Source organism: Tachyglossus aculeatus, assembly GCF_015852505.1.
Source record: "Tachyglossus aculeatus isolate mTacAcu1 chromosome 12 unlocalized genomic scaffold, mTacAcu1.pri SUPER_6_unloc_1, whole genome shotgun sequence".
Classification (NCBI taxonomy): domain Eukaryota; kingdom Metazoa; phylum Chordata; class Mammalia; order Monotremata; family Tachyglossidae; genus Tachyglossus; species Tachyglossus aculeatus.
The window spans coordinates 16,417,750-16,437,500 of NW_024044828.1; the positions used below are offsets into that span (position 1 = coordinate 16,417,750).

The window sequence follows — 19,751 nt, forward strand, 5'->3', positions numbered from 1 at the left end:
CAGTGCTTTGCACATAGTAAGCGCTTAATCAATCAGTCAATCAATCAATCGTATTTATTGAGCGCTTACTGTGTTCAGAGCACTGGACTAAGCGCTTGGGAAGTCCAAGTTGGCAACATATAGAAACAGTCCCTACCCAACAGTGGGCTCACAGTCTAAAAGGGGGAGACAGAGAACAAAACCAAACATACTAACAAAATAAGATAAATAGAATAGATGCAAGTAAAATAGAGTAATATGTACAAACATATATACAGGTGCCGTGGGGAAGGGAAGGAGGTAAGATGGGGGGGATGGAGAGGGGGACGAGGGGGAGAGGAAGGACAAAATAAAATAAATAGAATAGATATATACAAGGAAAATAGAGTAATAAATATGTACAAACATATATACAGGTGCTGTGGGGAAGGGAAGGAGGTAAGATGGGGGGGATGGAGAGGGGGACGAGGGGGAGAGGAAGGACAAAATAAAATAAATAGAATAGATATATACAAGGAAAATAGAGTAATAAATATGTACAAACATATATACAGGTGCTGTGGGGAAGGGAAGGAGGTAAGATGGGGGGGATGGAGAGGGGGACGAGGGGGAGAGGAAGGACAAAATAAAATAAGTAGAATAGATATGTACAAGTAAAATATAAACTCTATCATTATTATGGTTGCAACGTCCCCAGCGCTTAGAACAGTGCTTTGCACATAGAAATCGGTTAAAAAATCCCATTATTATCAATGAATAGTGGGGGGGTGCCCCGGTGACTGAGCCGGGGCAGAACTGGGAGACTGAGTCACACCCGGGGGGGGGGGTGGGGGGGGTGAGGAAATGACATCAGCCGTGGGGGGTGGGGTGGTCGGAGGGCGGGGGTCCCGGGGTTCCCGCCCGGCGCTCCGCCCCCCGCTCTCCGAGGCCGCTCCTTGTACGGTCTGTCTCCGTGTCGCTCCTTTCCCCGCCCCCCGAAGGAAGAGGGCCCGGCCTCGGGGACCCCGCCCCGAGACCCCCGCAGGACCGGCACACAGGACCTCGGGACCCCCGGACCCCCAGGCCCCCCAGGCCCCCCAGGCCCCCCGGGCCCGGCTCCGGACCAGGCCCCAGCGGCCCACGGTGAAGGGCGGCCGGGGGGTCCCGGGCGGGTGGGCTGCGGGGGCCCCCCGACTGTCCGGTGACCGCCCCCCCCCACCGCCCTCTCCCCTCCAGGCCGGCCCCCCCATGGCGGCCCCCCGCCCGCCGCCCGCCGTCTCGGTGTCGCCGCCCGCCTTCTACGCCCCCCAGAAGAAGTTCGGGCCGGTGGTGGCCCCGAAGCCCAAAGTCAACCCGTTCCGGGCCGGGCCGGGGGCGGGGGCCGAGGACCCCCCCCCGCCGGGAGCCGGGCCGCAGCGAGCCCGGGTGGGCAGGGTGGGCGAGGGGCCCCCTCCCCCGCCGGAAGGTAGGTGGGACTGGATAGGTGGGGGGCGACCCCGACTCCAGTGGGGGCCGATCCGGGGGTCGGGCCGGGCCCGGAGCAGATGTTCTGACCTCATCGTCCAGTGGCCGGGAGCCAGGGCGCCTGGGGCCGGTTCCAGCTCCTCCAGCCGCTCCCGCGGGAGGGGGCAGGGAGGGAAGGGGGGGAGTCGAGGCCTGATCCTCCCTCCCCCCCTCCCCAACCCACCGCCCCCTCCTCCTTGGTCCCCAACCAGGCCTCGGCCTCCGCCACCCGGGTCGGGGGGTCGCTTTGGGGCCGGGGGTACGCCCACCTATACATACACACTGTGCTCCCCCCCCCCCCCCAGACCTTCCCCTGCCGCCCCCTCCTCCGCCCGGGGACGATGAGGCCGCTGTCCAGGGAGGGGCCTTCCCCCCGCCGCCGCCTCCCTTCGAGGAACCCTTCCCCCCCGCCCCGGAGGAAGCCTTCCCCTCCCCTCCCCCGCCCCCGGAGGAAGAGAGGGGACCCCCGGCTGCCCCCCCGCAGGTGAGGCAGGGGACCCTCTAGACTGGGACCTCGTGGTGGGCTTTCCCGAGCGCTTAGTACAGTGCTCTGCACACAGTAACCGCTCAGTAGATGAACGAATGGGACCTCGTGGTAGGCAGGGATTGGCCCTCTCTATTGCTGTTTTGGGCTTTCCCGAGCGCTTAGTACAGTGCTGTGCACACAGTAACCGCTCAGTAGATGAACGAATGGGACCTCGTGGTGGGCAGGGATAGGCCCTCTCTATTGCTGTATTGGGCCTTCCCGAGCGCTTAGTACAGTGCTGTGCACACAGTAACCGCTCAGTAGATGAACGAATGGGACCTCGTGTTGGGCCGGGATTGGCCCTCTCTAGTGCTGTATTGGGCTTTCCCCACCGTTTAGTACAGTGCTGTGCACACAGTAAGCGCTCAGTAGATGAACGAATGGGACCCCGTGGTGGGCCGGGATAGGCCCGCTCTAGTGCTGTATTGGGCTTTCCCGAGCGCTTAGTACAGTGCTCTGCATACAGTAAGAGCTCAATAGATGAACAAATGTGACCTTGTGGGGGGCAGGGATTATCTCTGTCTATTGCTGTACTGGTTTTCCCGAGCGCTTAGTACAGTGCTCTGCACACCGTAAGCACTCAATAAATGAACGAATGGGTGACTTGACCCCAGGTCGGGGGAGGAGGGGCAGGGGAGATCCGGGAAGACTTTCCCAGCCCCAAATTCCCCCGACCCCACAGACCGTAGGGAGGATGAGCAGTATTGACCTCGAGATGGACTCGCTGTCCTTCATGTTGGACGACATGACCCGCAATGACCCCTTCAAGCCCCGAGTGAGTTGGGTGGGGTCGGGTGGTGAGGGACCACACTGGGGTGGGAGCGGGTTTGGGGGTGAGGTGAGCCAAGGAAGGAGGGTTGGAGGGCGCAGGGGGAGGGAGGAAAGTTGGCGCTATGCCTCGGCCTAACCTCTGACCCCTGTCTCTCCACCCCACAGCTGGCATCTGGATCCGCCATCCCCCCGGCACCCGCAGCCCCCCCGGCTCCCCCTGCCCCCCCTGCGGCCCCACAGTTCCACTCCAGAGCCAATACTGGGCCCAGTGCGGGATCGGGCCCACGTCCTCCTGCCTCCAGCGGGACCTCCCGGCCCCCCTGGGCAGCCTCTTCCAGTCCCAGGGGGGGCCCCACCCCTCCTGCCCCCGTTTCCGCAGCCAAGACCCCCACCATGCAGGCCCGTGTTCCCACTGCACCCAAGGTCAGCCCGGGGGCACCCAGGTCAACCCCACTGGTGCCCAAGTTTAACCCTCCCGCTCCTGGGGGACCCCCCCAGCAGAGAGGAGGGGTCCCACTCCCACAGGCTGCTCCCGGCTCGGGGCCCTCCCAGGCCCCTGGCTTCGTCTATGCTCAGCAGAGAGAGAAGCCCCTGGTCCAGGAGAAGCAGCGGCCAGTGCCCCCACCCTCCAACCAGAGCCAGGTGAGAAACCACCAGCAGGAGTGGGCAGGGCACCAATGGGCAGGGGGGAGGTGGCAGTCCTTGGGCAGCAGAGACAGAACCCAGGGGGCTGGGGAAAGGTCCAGAGCCCCAGGAAGGGGATTTGGTGGGGGCGGAGGGGAACTAGGAAGGGAGAAGAGAGTAGGTGCCCCTACCTCCTGCCCCCTGACCCACCTTGGCTTTCAGGCTGGAGCTGGCCCAGGACTAATCTCCTTACCTATTGGGTGTAGGTCGTGGGGAAGAGGACAGGTCCTGGCCTTCACCTTTCTCCTCCCTTCCTAGGGGTGTGGTTCCCAGCCCCAAGGTCTGAGCAGTTGTTCCTTATCAAAAATCAACACTGCTCCGCAGGAAAGGGGAGGAGAGAAGCCGAGAAACGGAGCTGGGATTATACCTGTGGAATTAGGGGGGGAGCATTCCCTCCCTCAGGCCAGTGGGACCCTCAGGGTTAGAGCCCCCGGATTCTAGGGCTGGCCCAGCTGCCCAGGGTCACGGGGAGGGTAGGTCTCGGGGCACTGGGGAAAGAGCAGAGTGTGTGCTGGGTGTGGATTTGGGGTTTAACCCACTCCCTGTTCCCGCTCTGTGCTGCGCTGACCATGGGGCAGGGCTGCTTCCCAGTGGGCGGGATGGTCAGGTGCGTGGTCCTCGTATGTCTGCGTGTGTGTGTGCAGTTCCGTGGGGGGCATGCAGGTCTCATGTGTACTCGTGGGCCCCAGGCTCATCCAGCGTCTCTGGTGTGTGTGTGTGTGTCCGTGTGTGGCCTCTCTCTGCTCCGTCCAGAGATCCCAGCAGAGGCTAGGGCTGGCCACTCTCTGCTTGGGGAAGTGGGCAGGGGACTGTGTTTGGGGGTTGTGTAATTGTTGTTGGGCCTAGTGGGGTGTGGTGGGGGAGTGCGGGATGAAACAGAGGACCGGCGAACAGCAGTGAAGAGTGCCAAATGCAGAGGAAGGAACGGGTGTCAGCTCAGAGCCTTGACCACGTGCATGCATGTGCGTGTGTGTGTGTGTGTGTGTGTTTGTGTGTGTGTGTGTGTAGTGGGGGCTGGGTGTTTCAGTTCAGGGAATGATAGTGGGTGTAGGGAAGGGGGACGAGGAGGGAGGAGGAAGAGTCCTTGGAGGGCTGGGGCTCCGGCTAGGTGAGGCCGAGATGGATGGGTTGGGGGGGCCTGGCCTGACCCGGCCCAGCACTGACTGGGATGAGTCGGGGGCTGCAGGTCCAGGCCCCCGGAGCCCCAGGCCCCCTCAACCTGCGGGAAGTGGAGGAGCTGGAGCAGCTGACGCAGCAGCTGATGAGGGACATGGAGCAGCCGTCCGGCACGGAGGCCCCCACCAATGGTGAGAGCCCCTCTCTCTCCCTCTCCCCGATTCTCCCCGGGGGTCTGCGTCCTCCCCACAACCTCCCACTGACCGCTGCCCCTTCTCCCCCACCTCCTCGCCAGAGTGGTGTGGGCGCTGCCGCCGGCCCCTGTCCCGCTCCCAGCCGGCCGTCAAGGCGCTGAGCCGGCTCTTCCACGTGGAGTGCTTCACCTGCTCCCAGTGTGAACGGCAGCTGCAGGGGCAGCAGTTCTACAGCATGGAGGGGTCACCCTACTGCGAGGAGTGCTACCAGGTACGGCAAGCCAGCCCGGGGCGGGGCAGGGAGGGGCGGAGGGGGCCTTGTAAGGGCCCTGGTCGAGGTTGAGGGGTCCTGACGCTCCCACGCTCCCCTCCGGCAGAGCACCCTGGAGAAGTGCAGTGCGTGCGGGCAGCTCATCACGGAGCGGATGCTGCGGGCCACGGGCAACGCCTTCCACCCCCAGTGCTTCACCTGTGCCGTCTGTGCCTGCCCCCTGGAAGGCACGTCCTTCATCGTGGACCAGGCCAACCGGCCACACTGTGTCCCTGACTACCACCGGTGAGGCACCCCCGCTCCTACTCCCAGCCGCCCACACCGCCTCCCTCCCCGACTACCCACGAGTGGGTAGCTCTCGTCTGGCCACACTGCGGCACCGCTTACCAGCCTGTCCACCCATCCCCCTGTCTGCTGGGGTGGTCCCCACTGTGGGTGGTACTGGGGCCTTGGGGCCTGGACTGCTGAAGTCCTCTCCCCTGGGGGATGGGAGGATTGGTGGCTCACCAGACTAAGGGGGGGGAATGCTGTGGCCCAGAGAGGAGACATCTGTCCCGCTGCAGCCCCAGCCCCCCCTGCACCCTGCCCTGGGAGCAGTGGGAGGGAGACTGGGGCAGACTAGGCCCTGCCCACCTGCTTGGGCCTAGAGTCTGGCCTTCAAGCCTCAACCTGGCTCAGAGCCGCTCTGGAATCTGTCCCCACTCCCGGAGCACAAACCTTCCCCCTCCTGCCCCTGCCTCTTTCACAGCACACTCTCCCCCTTGCATTGCTTTCCCCACTGCACATGCTCTAGAACGTAAGCTCCTTTAGGGCAGGGAACATCTCTGTTATAGCATTCTCTTTCAAGCACACAGTAAGCAGTCAGATATGATTGATCGCTCTCCCTCAACACACGCCCTCCCCCCGCACGCTCCCCCAAGTCGCGAGTGGGCCAGAGCTTGGCAGGGCTCCCCTCCAGCCTCAAGCCAGAGTGAGAGGAAGTGATGTGGAGTTATAGGAGTGACCTCTCCAGCCACCAGCTGCTCCCAGACTGGCCAGTCTGTGCCAACCCCTTCCCTAGTCTCAGCCACCAAAACAGCAGGACCCCGACGCCACCCGCTGACCCCCTCCTCCGGCCCACAGGCAATACGCCCCTCGCTGCTCCGTCTGCTCCGAGCCCATCATGCCGGAGCCCGGCCGTGACGAGACCGTCCGCGTCGTTGCCCTGGACAAGAACTTCCACATGAAGTGCTACAAGTGCGAGGTCAGAACCTCCTGCCCCCGTGCCGCATTGGGCCCAGGGCGTGGCTCCACCGGAGCAGGGAAGTGGGCTGGGCAGAAGCAAAAGGGGGCTGAGACTGGGGGCGGGGGTGCCTCCCACTTCCTCCCACAGCGGCTGGGAGGAGGAGGGGTGTCGGCGGAGCGGCCCGTCCTAGGCCTCCCCGGATTTTCTGAAGGTTTTGCATCATCTCTGCTTGGGGCGCCCACGGATTGGGTGGTGGGAGGGAGGGGGGGGTGCCAGGGGTGGGGGTCAGACCCCTCTCAGCTACCAGCCCACAGACGGCCCCCAACACACATCCGTGTGGCACCTCCAGTGGCCCATAGTTCTAGCCACCTGCCACGGAGGGGAGGAAACAGGCTACAGCTGCACTGACCCACCCCCTCACTCCCACAGAGCTGAGAAATGGAGAGGAAGTGGAAGTGAGAGTGGGAAGGGAGGAGAGATAGGAGTCCCAGCCCCCTTCTGTGCACCAGAGAGATAAGGAGTCCCAGGCAGTTGGGGGAGGAAGGAGCAGACTGTGGAGAAAGGACCAGCGAGCAGTGGGCACCCACCCCTCCCACCGTGCCAGCCCTGACCTGCCTCCGGCCCCCACCTCTTCCTGCAGGACTGTGGGAAGGCCCTGTCCATCGAGGCAGATGAGAACGGCTGCTTCCCCCTGGACGGACACGTCCTCTGTCGCCGCTGCCACGAGAGCCGGGCCCAAGCCTGAGTACTACCCGCTCCCTGCCCCCTGCCCTCCCCGTCCGCTTAAGTTCCCACCCTCTCCTACTCATCCCTGGGCCTGAGCCTCCTCTCCGTGCTGGAGCCTACCGCTCAGCGAGGGGGGTCCGGGATCCCTTGGGCCTTGCCCTGCCGCTTTCACTTCCGCACCAACTCCCCCAGCTGACCCCTCACCATCGGCTTTTGGGGAAGGGGGGGCAATTTGGTGGGGAGGCAGTTTGCCACCTCCCAGATGGGACCACAGCTGATTTGAATAAAGTCAGATTTCTTTTTCTGTTGCCTGCTTGTTCCTTTTCCTGGGGACCATGATCCTGGGCTGGGGGGGGTGGGGGGGGGTGCATCACTACACTTACCCAGGAGGTTCGTGGGTTTGGGGCACACAGTGTCCAATCTCATGTTTATTTACAAAATATTTACAGCCCGCCCCTCCCCTGAGACGCAAACAGAACATCCGGGAGCTGCAAGCCACAGGGGCAGGAGGAAGCCAGGCCCCCAAACTTTCCCCATAGCACCGGGTGGGGGGGGGCTAAATTGACTCCAGGGGGCCCCTTCCAGAGGAAAGAGGTCCTGGGGTTTACGCCACCCTAGCTTCTGCCCAGCTGCCTTGAGGGAAGGCACATGCCTAGGGGTGAGGGTGCCCGGAGCTCGGTGTGGGCCCATAGGGCTACCTCCAGTGTGTCCGGCTGTGGGTCTGTCCACCTGCTGCTCCATCCTTCAGTCCTTGAAGCCCTGAATGCTGCAGAGAATCCGCTTCTGGTGCCCAGGCAGTGTCACCCCCATCTGGTTCAGGTCCCTGTCGGGGAGGCGGTGAAAAGGAGACGTGTTGGAAGTGTGTGTATGAACAGACTTCTGAACCCAGGGTGCCTGGGCCCCAGCCCCTCCAAGTTCTTACTCAGCGGTCAGCTCCAGGACCGACTCCATGGTGTCCAGCCCGGCCGAACGGAAGTGCAAGATGTAGCGCTTCATGCGGATGGACTCGAGCCACTCGGGGACGCTGCGGTAGGGAATCCCGTCCGAGCCGCTCACGCTGGGCAGGCGCAGGGTCACCCTGGGGCGGCAGGTTGGGCGGGCGGTCACCGGTCTGGCGGGCGCCGCACAGCCCATGGGACGGGCAGAGCTCATGCGGACCCCGCATCGAGCAGAGCCGCCCACTGATGAGGGACAGGGTTCCCTTGGGGTTCTCCCCTACACCCCCGGCAGGTTACCTGGGGTCAAAGTCTGCTACGGTGCGCAGGGCATGGGGGCTGGCAAGCAGCTGTTCCAGTTGGGCTTGGAGTTGGCGGAAGCGGGGCCGGCGGGCTCGTTCGTGGGCCCAGCAGCTCTTCATCAGCTCGTAGAGCGGGGCTGGGCAGTCTACGGGTGGGGGCAAGCGGTACCCATCTTCGATGCTCTTCATCACCTTGGGAGAGGAGGTGGGGAGATGGAGTCCGGGAGAAAGGGGAGAGGGAGCCGGAGCCCAGGAGAGAGAGGGGATGGGACTTGGGAAGAGAGGGAAGGGAAACTGGAGCCCAGAAGATGGAGCCTGAGAGAGTGGTGGATGGAGCTGGGCAGGATTGGAGGTCTCCAGACCGATGAGGTTTGGGGAGAGGGGGTTGAGCAGTCTGGGGGAAGGGGGAATAGCTGTTTAAGGGGCCCAAGGGGAGGCTCTGACCTCCTGGTTGCTCATATCGCCATAGGGTTTGTCCCCGAAGCTCAGCACTTCCCACATCACCACCCCAAAGCTCCAGACGTCGCTGGCTGCGGTGAAGATGCGGTGAGCGATGGCTTCGGGTGCCGTCCAGCGGATCGGGATCTTCCCACCCTGCGTCGTCGGGGGGAGAGGGGATAAGTTGCCAGCCACCCCCAGCTCCAGGAGCCAGGTCAGCTGGGTTCCTCCCACCCCCTAATCCCCACCCTTGTGTGTCTGTGCCAGGCAGTCAGGAAGGAATTCACTGGGCTGGACAGGAGCTCCTTGCTATGACCACTTCAGGGCCTAAGGCTGGGAAGACTGACTCACCTCCCTGAGGGACTGGACCACTATCTGGGGCCCCAGGCATAAGGGAGACCCTTTCAGGAGGTTGATGGGGTCCTGGGTGACCTTCCTGGAGGTGGGGTTGGGGTGGTGCTGCCCCTCACCCTTCCAAGAAAAGCATAAAAGGCAACTCTGCTGGGCCAAGGCCAGGGTGCTCACTGCCTAGGGGTGCCCAGCCCCAGGGCCAGGACAAAGTCAGTACAGTAGGGCCGTTCCCCTGCCTTTGTTTGGTGGGGTGTTCCCTGGAACTCACTCTCCCAAACAGGTGGCACTTGTTTTGCCTGCTGCCAGTGAAAGACCATGAAAAATGCCGATAGCGATGAACGTGGAAAAAGGAGTCATGTCTCAAAGTGGCAGGATGTAAGAGGATTGGGCTCTATGCCCCTCCCTCCCGCCCCCGGCCTTGAGGTTGTGGTCTGGGGGAGAGAGTAGTGTAGCCTCCCTCTTGTCCCCCAGAGTTAGAACCCCCCATCTCTCTTCAACCCTCAGGAAGACAGTGTGCTCCCTCACATTGTGGCTCAGATTCAGAGAAGCAGCGTGGCTCAGTGTAAAGAGCACTGGCTTTGGAATCAGAGGTCATGGGTTCAAATCCCGGCTCTGCCACTTGTCAGCTGTGTGACTTTGGGCAAGTCACTTAACTTCTCTGGGCCTCAGTTACCTCATCTGTAAAATGGGGATTAAGACTGTGAGCCCCCCGTGGGACAAACTGATCACCTTGTAACCTCCCCAGTGCTTAGAACAGTGCTTTACACATTGTAAGCGCTTAATAAATGCCATCATTATTATTATTCAGGGTTAATGACCAATTACTGCCCTCCGAGGCCCCTCAGTGCAGCGAGGAAAACGGCTCCTGGGTCTGGTTTTCTACCACCAAGCTCACTGGGGGTTCACCCGCAATCGTTTCCTTGGCCGTCGCAGTTTGAGAGTCCAGTCCACAGGAAATGGTAAACTGAAAACCTCACAATAAATTGCACAAGGCAGCGCTCTTCCCAGAGAGAAAGCTTTAAGAGTCTCCACCCTCTGATCTGGGTCTCTGAGGCCTTGACCCCTGACCTCGGGTCTCAGAGCTGACTGGCTCCAGGGCCCAGCCACTGACCTGGGTCTCATAGGTGCCCTCGGTGTCATTCTCTAGCAGGCGGCTCAAACCGAAGTCAGACACTTTGCAGCGGAGGCCGCGGGTCACCAGGATGTTGCGGGCAGCTAGGTCGCGGTGGACGTAGCCGCGGTCATTCAAGTAGCTCATACCCGAGGCGATGCCTTGGAGCATGGACACTAGCTGCCCTGCGCCCAGCTGCTCCTCATGGGCCTGTATGGCAGGGGCAGGGGGAAGGGCGGTGGTAAGGGGCAGGGCAGACCTCGCTGTCTCCCCCACAGTCTGCCTCTCCCGGCCCCCCGGCCCCTCCCGCCTCAGGGCTCCTTACCCTCAGGAAGGCATCCAGGGCCCCGTTCTCCATGAATTCAGTGACGATCATCATAGGTTTCCCTGGGGGAAAGAGGGAATGTCACCTGCTATTCCTCCCTCTCCCCAACCCCTGCCACCACCCCCACACAGACCTCTCTACAGACCTGGAGACCCCCCCACAGAGACCCTTCACACAGACTGAGGCCCCTCCACACACATCGAGACCCCTCCCACAGATCCAATGCCCCTGCAACATACCCACAGAGACCACACAGTCCCAGAGAGCCCCCCACTCTCACAGAGATGCCCCCAACAGACCCGGAGACATATCCAAGAGCCCCTAGTTTCCGTCCCTGATTGTGCCCCCTGCCACCCCCCCACCTCCGATACCCCACCCGCTCAGTCCCTGCGCTCCGGTCCCATACTTTTGGTGACGACCCCCTCCAGGCGCACAATGTGGCGATGGCTGAACTGTCCCATGATGGTGGCTTCACGGAGAAAGTTCCACCACTGACCGTCGGGGGACGAGGCCTTCAGGGTCTTGATGGCCACAGCGACACGGTCCTGCCCGGGGACTCGTAATGACCCCCGGAACACCTCTCCAAACTCTCCTGCCAGTAGGGTGGAAGGGGAGAGGGCAGAGACATAGGGTCAACCCCTCTGTGCCTCACCCAGAAAGCCCCCCTGCCCCCCAACACCCAACTCAGAGAAAGAGGCCCCACAGGCTGGGGTCTGGCTCTCACCCTCCCCGATGACCATGTCGATGGTCAGCCAGGCTGGGTCTAGCTCCCGGGTGGAGTCCAGGGCACCCTGCACTGGGTCTTCATAGGCTTGCAGGTCCACATACGGCTTCAGCCATACCTTCTCCTCTGGGGGTGGGGATGGAGAGAAGGGGCTGTCATCAGCCTCTCAGCCACCAGCGGGCAAGGTACCAAAGTGGCTCCTCCCCCAGTAGGCCCTCCGGCCCCCTCTTCCTCTCAGCCCAGCCCCCTCCTGCACCCCCTCCCACCTTCCTTTCTCTCTGTGGCCACCACATCTGGGAAAGGGGGAGCCACCCAAACCTGCCCCACTCTCCTACTTGCTTTCGTCCAGTCATTCCCCTTCTCCACTTTAATTTCCAACACTTCCCAGGATCAGTCCCCAACCTGTTTCCCCCACATGTCCCCTAACCCCACCCTTCCCACATCTTTCACATCCCTCCCTCTACTCAGCCCCTGCCCCCCTCACAACCCGCCACCCAGTGAGCCAATTTCCTAATCTCTGACGTCTCTCATCACTCCCCTGACCCCCGAATTCCTGCCTCCCCACAGGGGCTGTGATGTGCTCCCAGCAGCTGGAGGGTCATTAGAATCCGCTCCCTTCCAGAGGCCAGACGTCCAGACACAATGAACTGCCTAGGAAAAGGTCCATCTGCTGGGGCTGGAGCCGGCCCGCTCCATCCCCGACAACCCCCACGCCACCCCAACTCTGAGGCCTGGCCCCTCCATCTCCATCACCTGAAGCCTGGCCCACTCCCAGCCTGAAGCTTGCTTCACCACCCCCCATCCCCCAGGTTCTCCCAAAGTCCCCTGATTGGGGTTGGGGAACCCAAGTTGGACAGGATTCCCAAATTGGACAGGATTATCTGAGACACCTTAGGGCTCTGGCCCAGGGTGCAGGGGGGGAAGGGGTGAGGTGTGAGTGTGGGGGAGGCAATTGATGGCAGTTGGTGGGCTGCACCCCCTCCCCTTCCCTTCTGTCCGGCCTGAGATTTCCTAAGGTGCCCCTCCCTTGCGGCCCGGGCTGCTGCACGAAACTCCTCCCTCAGGCTTCATCCCCAAGGCAGCTGTCGAAGGAGAATTACTGAGGGGCCAATGGGCCAGTGGGGATATTAGCGCAGAATTAATTAACAAAAGTTAATTAAGAGGCAAAATAGAGGCCCTGGGAATTCCCCAGTCCTCTTCCCCTCTACCACACCGAGCCTCATAGAGACAGCAGCCACAGCCCAAGGCAGTGACTTGCCAGGACCACCTGCTAGCTCCTACGAGGTCCCTCAGTGCCCCTCTCCCACCCATCAAACCCATCACTCACCACGTCCCCCTCCAGGGGTGCACGTCTCTGGCTGGGCTTGAGATTGCGGCTGGGATCTCCTGAGGGGGCACATTGCGGGGGTCGGGGGGGATTGGCTAGGCCCAACACCTCCTCCTCCCCGATACCCCTCAGCCCCCTCTCCCTCCCCAGGGGCACATCTCCCCTACTGAACTGGAAACTGCCCGCTGATGCCCCTCACTCCCTCCCTTCCTCAGTTTCCCTTCCTTCGCCCCTCTCCCACACAGCCCCGGCTGCCCCGTCTCTGGCATGTGGTTGGCAGATCCTGCTCAGCCCTGGTGGTTAGCGGGCAATTTGTTTCCCCTCTCTGATCTGGAAAGACGTGAGTTCCTCTCTGGGTGATCCCCGTCCTTCCTCTTCCCGCCGATCTTATTCTCCCCACTTAGAGGATAAACCCCCCGGGAGGCAGAGTCCAGGTCTTTGCTTCTGAGGTACTCTCCAGAGTGCTCTGTTCAGTGAGTTTCCGCACACAGTACTCTGGGGACAGCACTGATGATGACGATGACGGGAGAGAGAGAAGGTGGCTGGGACGGGGAGCCTACCTTCTGCAAAATACGAAGAGGCCGAACATGAAGGCCAGTCCGAGCAGCAGGCCGAAAATGATGGCCACGATCTCGCCCCCAGATGGGCCGCCCGACTCTGAGGAGACATAGGCGGAGGGATGGAGGGACAGACGGTGGGCCGGTGGGAGGCTCCCGGAGGAGCTCCCTGGGGAGCCAGTGTTGGGGAGGGGCTCACCAGCAGGGAGGCTCTGAGGAGCGAGGAGGGGCTCTCTGTCAGGAGTCGGGGGGCTCACGAAGTGGGAGGACTGCCAAGGGCAAGGAAGGGCACAGTCGAGGGTCAGGGGGCTCACTGAGGAGGAGGGGGGAGGCTGCCAGGAGCAAAGAGGGGCACTCTGTCGGGGGTCAGGGGGCTCACCGAGGGGGCGGCTTGTGCGGAACTCGTGGTCGGGGGAGAAAGGTCCGGGCCCTAGGGGGGTAAGGGCCCGCACGCGCACCAGGTACACCGTGTCCGGCTCCAGTTCCTTCAGCAGCACCCGCGGCTCCGACACGGTCTCGTGGCGCTCCTCGTCCTGGGCACCGTGGACGAGAGAGAGAGGGCAGGGGGCATCAGGCACGGCCGAAGGAGCCGGAGTCTCGGGAAGTAATGGAGGAGGGCAGACGGCCGGGTGGGGGCAGAGGGCAGGGCAGGGGCAGGAAGTAGCGGGGGCGAGGGAGTGTCAGGGAGCAATTGAGAAGGACAGAAGGCAGCGTGGGGGCAGAGGGCAGAAAGGAATGATAAGAAGCCACAGAGCCAGAGAGTGGCAGGGAGAGGGATTCAGGGCCTAAGACAGGCAGGCATCTCGGTTCTCAACCCGGGGTGTCGGGGCAAGAGGGCAGGGGGACTGGGTGGACAGGGGAGGGGGTCTCGAGGAGTGCCGGGGGCGGGACCCCAGGGAGCGTAAGGGGCAGGGGCGGTTTTACCTGGTTCAGCACATGTAGCTCGTACCGGAGGGTCCCCGCCGGGCTCCGCAGCAGCCGGGGGCCCGTCCAGCTGAGCTCCAGTTGCCGCGGCCCCTGCTTCACCAGCTCGAGGGACAGACCCGCCAGGGGCTCTGGGCAGGGCAGAGAACGCCCACTCAGACACCAGCCTCGGTGCCCTTTCTACCCGAAGCTCCCGCCCGTGTCCGTCCAAACTGAGCAACGATACTGGCTACCGGGCCACTGGCTGACTGGACTCTGACTACCAGAGCGGCTCAGTTGAGGGACTTCCCCTAGGGACGTGGCCTCTGACCCTTCCCTGCCCCTCACCCTGACTCACCTGCGTGCCCGACGCGGATGGAGAGCGAGGCGGCGCTGGCAGGGCCGGGGGTCTCGGGGGTGACCAGACTGGAGACCCCGTTGTGGGCATTTACGCGGAAGCTGTAGTTGGTGTAGGGCTCGAGTCCCTCTACCCGCACGGTGGGCCGGCTGAGCCCAGAGGCCCCCGGGGAGAACCGGACGCCCCCGCCACAGGGCCCCTCCTCTGGGCCAGGGTCACGGGTGCAGGTGATGGCGTAGCTGACGTCTCGCCGGCCCCCAGTGTCCCCGGGGGGCTCCCAGTGCAGGGTTAGCTGCGTTCCCACCAGGGCGAAGCTCAGATTGCGGGGGGCAGATGGGGGACCTACAGAGAAAGAGAGACATCAGCGGGGTAAGGGATACCTTTCATGAAACCCTAGGGGATTCCCGGTCTACAGCGCCCTCGGCCTCCCATCCAGTCAGTCATATTTATTGAGCGCTTACTGTGTGCAGAGCACCGTACTAAGAGCTTAGGAGAGTGCGAGCCCATGGTTGGGTAGGGACCGTCTCTATATGTTGCCAACCTGTACTTCCCAAGCGCTTAGTACGGTGCTCTGCGCACAGTAAGCGCTCAATAAATACGATTGAATGAACACAATATAACAGGTGTGTTCCCTGCCCACAACGAGCTTCCGGTCCACGCCCTCCTGACTCACGGGTGCAGGCCACCTCGGCGCCCTCGGCCGGGGCTCGGTAATAGCCGGTCACACAGCTGCAGAACGTGGCCGCCGCGGAGCCGGATGAGCTGCGGGGGGGACACTTGAGGCAGTTGGGGACATCAGAGTCTGGCCGGTAGAAGCCCTTGGGGCAGGCTGGAGGAGCCAAGGGGAGGGGCACATCAGTCCCGCAGGACCAGGAGGGGGTAGCATCATGGGGCGGGGACAAGGGATGCCCCGACTTTCCCTTCCCCAGGAGGTCCCACTGTCCCCCAGGATCCCCACGCCTCTCGCCCAATCTCACCGGTACATTCTCCCTCCTCCTCCTGATAACCTGCGCCACAGTGGCACTCCCCCACGGGCACCAACCACTCTCCGTCAGGGCTGCAGTGCATGCGGGGGCCTGGGCTGAGGCCAGGGTGGGCGTGGGGCAGACAAGCGCCCGCGACCTCAGCCAGGCCCACGGGGTTGGGCAAGGTCTCGGGGAAGCGGGCCAGGCCCTTCACGGTCTCGGGGCAGCGTTGGTAGAACACACGCACGGACACCAGGGCCACGCAGGCGCCCGGGTTTTGGAAGGCCAGGTACAGACCGCGGCGGGTCAGGTGGCCCAGCAGGCAGCGTTCCACGTTCAGCCGCATGGCTCCTATCGCCAGGTCGCGCACCGTGAAGCTCTGGTCCGCGGCCACCGTGGTCACCTGGGGGCGGATCGGGAGTCACGGCTGGAGTGGAGGAGGGAGATGCCGGGGCGGACGGGGGACGCGTGGGGTACGGGAGCATCTGAAGGGCGGTGTGTGGGTGAGTGGCCAGCGCGACCAGCCTCCGAGGGGGAAAGGGAAGTGGGGGTCGGTGGGTTTCTTGGGGAGGGGAGGTAGTCTGGTCAGCTGAACCCCGGCCACCTTTTGGAAGAGGGGCCGACGCAGCTGGATGCCGACGTCCTGGTCGGACTCCATGAAGAAGAGGTTGAAGGTCTCCTTGCAGCCAAGCGGGCCGGACCCGGCTTCGGAGAAGCTCCTGCAGTCGCGCACGGTGAACCGCAGCTCGGCGAAGACGCGAGTCGGGACCTCCCCGCGGTAGATCCAATTGGAGCGAAGCCAATGGTCGGCCTCGCCGGCCCCCAGCACCGGGCAGTCCTGGTACATGTAGATGGGCGTCCCGTTCAGCATCTGCTGGACCTCACTCCACTGGGGACGGCGGGGAGAGGGGAAGACCGTTTAGAAAGGCGCCCCAGTGCCGACACATACCCCCCTCAACCCCGATCTCCCTCCTCTAACCCACTTTCGGGTCCCCCGGTTCGGTCCTCCAGCCTCCCTAGCTCTTCCCTGACCTTTTCCAGCCTCTCCTCCCATCTCCAACACCACCCCCACCCCGGCCACCAAAAACCATTCCCAGAATCCTCAGGCCCACACCCACCAGCCACTGCTTTGCCATCTCTCCTCCATCCCCACTAGCCTGTTGGCCCCTGACTCTCCCCCTCCTAGGGGATCCAAGCCAGGGAGGGGGCAGTGACGACGGGAGTCCCGGCACCCCAGAGGGTTAGGCGAGAGGTTGGGGGGGGGTGGGATACGAGGTGAGGGCTACGGGACCAGGCAAGCGGCACCGAGGGGCGATTCGCCAGTTTATGGGACAAGGTGCCCATTAGGGTTGGGTTCACCGGGGATTCCTACGCGGCCCCTCCTGGAGGTTACGTTATGGTTTGGTTTATTAACCCTAATTACAGGTGGCAGCGTGGGAGAATCAGGGCTGGGCGCCCGAGGCCCACAGCTAGAATCCTGAGCCTGGAACCAGAACCAGGGCTGACACCCACATGGAGCTGGGGGAGCCCCAGCAGGGGCGGTGTCTGAGAGTCCATACCCCAGGGAGACCCCCCGGCAGCTCTCTGTAAGGGGCTCAGGACGGCGTACGGCAGGGTCATCTCCTGAGGGGCAGGGGCAGTCCCCAGTCACCAGTGACCACCCCTGCGGTACCCTTCTCTGGCTGGCCCAGAGGAGAAAGGGGCCAGGCTGGACAGCAGGGGAAGGGGCCATCTGGGGGGCCCGAGGGGCGCCGCCCCCAGGAACCGCGTCACAGCCCCCGCCCCACCTCCGCTCTAGGCTGTGACTCACTGCCCCCTGTCCCCATCCCACCTCCCCAGCCCAGGAGACACTTCTAGTTTTTCCTGCTCTTTGCTCTCCTCCTCCCTGTACCGCCTCCTCCCCGCTGACTTCCTCTCTCTAGTCCCCCCTGCACCCTCAGTCAACTCTGCCAGCCACGATCGCTCTCTACCTCCAGCCTCAGCCCCAGACCCCTGTCTCAGCTCCCTATCCGCTCCTCCCTAGGATGATGATGGGGAGGGGGTGTCCCATGCCTCCCCCCAAAAAAACACATACATACATACTCACCCCAGTCTCAGGAGGGTCCAAGAGCCAGCCCAGTTCCCCCTGAGCCACGCTGGTGTCCAGGAGGGTGACTGTCGGGGGAAGGGTCAGTGGTTGGGAGGCATAGGGAGGGGAGACCAGTTGGAGGCACTGGGGATGGCAACTGGAGCTCCCCATGTGCATTCAGAGCAAGGACCCTGAGCCATTTCATCTCATCTTTCAGCCCCATCGTCCAAGGATCCAGCCCGGGGCGGGACCCCCACTCCAAACCCCTTTGTCAGAGCTCAGGGCTTCATTTGTCCAGGAGGTAGGGGTGCCACTTGAGGGCAAGAGGAGACGGGGGTGCGGGGGAGAAGGAATGAGGTCAGGCTGTGAGGTTAAGCTACAAGGCTGGCTGGCAGACGCAGGGAGGGGGTGACCCAGAGTCACAGGGTGGGATGAGCTGGGGAGGAGGGAGACTGGACCCCCCTCTTTGGAGGTGGAGAGAGCTGAGTGGAATTGCGGTGCAGCCCAGATGCCGGGGACCCGGGTACTCTTCATCCCCCATCTCAGGCCTGACACTGCCCCCCGCAACCCACGCGGGTCCCTTCCCTACTACAAGGCCTCCCTGACTCCCCAAATCCTCCTCAGGCTGCCAGGACCCTCCTCCGGCTCCAGAGGGGCAGGGGAATCAAGGGAGCCCTGGGCAGGTGCAAGAGGAAGTTAGGGGGAGCGGAGTGGAGGGCTGGCAGGATTTTGGGGGAAGGCAGGGCATAATATGGGGGAGAATGAGAGTTGGCCCAAGAACTAATCCGGCCCCTACCAACCCCCTCCTTCTGCCACTCGGCCGGGCACTGGAGGAAGCGTTGGGGTCGGGAGGGGGTGTCACTGACCCCAGGACATCACACAGTGTAGGGCCAAAGATCAGCTTGCTGGGTCAACGACCTGGGTTGTGCCCCCTCCCCCGCAGGGATCGATCCCTTCGGGGGGAGGGGGGGGATTCGGCAGGGGAAAGGAGCCACCACCCTTTTCACCCCCTTAGCAACTGGGCAGGTGGGCATTGCAGGCTCCCGGGTGGGTCGCCCACCGCCCCTCGCCAGGAAAGGGGGGTGAGGGAGGGGGAAGGGCTCACATAGAAAGGGAGGAGGAAGGGCTCACATGGAGGGGGTAGGAGCCCCCAAAGAGGGGCAGCTCGCGGCGGGAGAAGGGGGAGAGGGTTGCAGGAGCCTTTCCCCTCCGCCCTGGAGGATACCCCAAGGAGGGGAGGGGGCTTCTGGATAAATGGGGGCAGAGAGTGGGGGGGGAGGTTCAGCAGGCACCCAGGGGGGCTTTCAGGGGAAGGAGGGGTGCCAGGGGAAAGGGGGGCCCGGAGTGGGGGGAGAGGGCTCCCCGAGGGCCGGAGGAGGGAGGGCTTGGGGGACGTGGTCCAGGGCGGGGAAGAAGGGAAGTTAGGGGGGCGGTCTGTACCTTCCTTGGCAAGGGCCCCCGGGGGCAGGGGGGCGCAGAGCAGCAGGAGGAGCGCCAGCCCCAGCCCCAGCCCCAGCCCCGGGGGGCAGCGCCGCTCCATGGCGCCGGGGCCGGGAACGGGAACCGCGGCCGGAGCCGGGAAAGGGCCCGGGAAGGGGAAGGGGAAGGGGAAAGGGCCGGGCCGGGGGCGGGCCCGGCCGACCGAGGGAAGGAGGCAGGCAGGGAGGCAGGGAGGGACGGAGGGAGGGAGGGGCCTCGGGCCTCACCTGGATCACCTCCTTAAAGGGACAAGGCCCCTACCCCAACCCCGAGGCCCGGCTGCGGCGACAGATGACAGTAGTGATGGCATTTGTTAAGCGCTTCCCGGGTGCCCAGGCACTGTACTAAGCGCTGGAGGGGATCCAAGCCAATCGGGTTGGACACAGTCCCTGTCCCGCATAGGGGTCGCAGCAGTCAGCTATTAGGACAGAGCTTGGCACATAGCTCAACAAATACCATAATCATCACTCCCCATTTTACAGATGATTTATTTATTTATTTATTTATTTATTTATTTATTTTACTTGTACATATCTTTTCTTTTTATTTTATTTTGTTAGTATGTTTGGTTTTGTTCTCTGTCTCCCCCTTTTAGACCGTGAGCCCACTGTTGGGTAGGGACTGTCTCTATATGTTGCCAATTTGGACTTCCCAAGCGCTTAGTACAGTGCTCTGCACATAGTAAGCGCTCAATAAATACGATTGATGATGATGAGGCACAGAGAAGTTAAGTGGCTTGCCTAAGGTCACACAGCAGACAAGTGGCAGAGCCGGGATTAGAACCCACGTCCTCTTACTCCCAGGCCCGTGCTCTGTCCACTATGCCATGCTGCTTTAATGATAACAATGATGGCATTTGTTAAGCCCTTACTATGCGCCAAACACTGTTCTAAGCGCTGGGGTAGATTTGAGGGAAGTAGGTTGTCCCACGTGG

The 19,751-nt window shown here is 62.7% G+C and overlaps 2 protein-coding genes across 2 annotated transcripts; one reads left to right on the plus strand and one right to left on the minus strand.

The window, feature by feature from the left end:
- The first annotated feature begins 1,206 nt into the window (after positions 1-1,206).
- On the plus strand, positions 1,207-7,278 carry ZYX (zyxin). The gene is made up of 9 exons (XM_038741255.1): positions 1,207-1,423; positions 1,767-1,945; positions 2,670-2,762; positions 2,924-3,400; positions 4,629-4,749; positions 4,854-5,023; positions 5,130-5,308; positions 6,146-6,266; positions 6,889-7,278. The coding sequence occupies exons 1-9, from the start codon at positions 1,207-1,209 to the stop codon at positions 6,991-6,993; spliced, it is 1,662 nt and encodes a 553-aa protein (XP_038597183.1). The 3' UTR covers positions 6,994-7,278.
- A 111-nt stretch (positions 7,279-7,389) lies between these two features.
- On the minus strand, positions 7,390-18,892 carry EPHA1 (EPH receptor A1). Its single transcript, XM_038741472.1, has 18 exons — positions 18,779-18,892; positions 17,357-17,424; positions 15,875-16,159; positions 15,283-15,673; positions 14,979-15,134; positions 14,306-14,647; positions 13,969-14,099; positions 13,424-13,577; positions 13,048-13,144; positions 12,488-12,546; positions 11,161-11,286; positions 10,843-11,028; positions 10,437-10,498; positions 10,112-10,321; positions 8,656-8,805; positions 8,210-8,403; positions 7,897-8,052; positions 7,390-7,797 (listed from the first exon to the last, which is right to left on the minus strand). Exons 1-18 carry the CDS (start codon positions 18,876-18,878, stop codon positions 7,719-7,721), a joined length of 2,946 nt encoding a protein of 981 aa, XP_038597400.1. The 5' UTR covers positions 18,879-18,892; the 3' UTR covers positions 7,390-7,718.
- Positions 18,893-19,751: the final 859 nt, after the last annotated feature.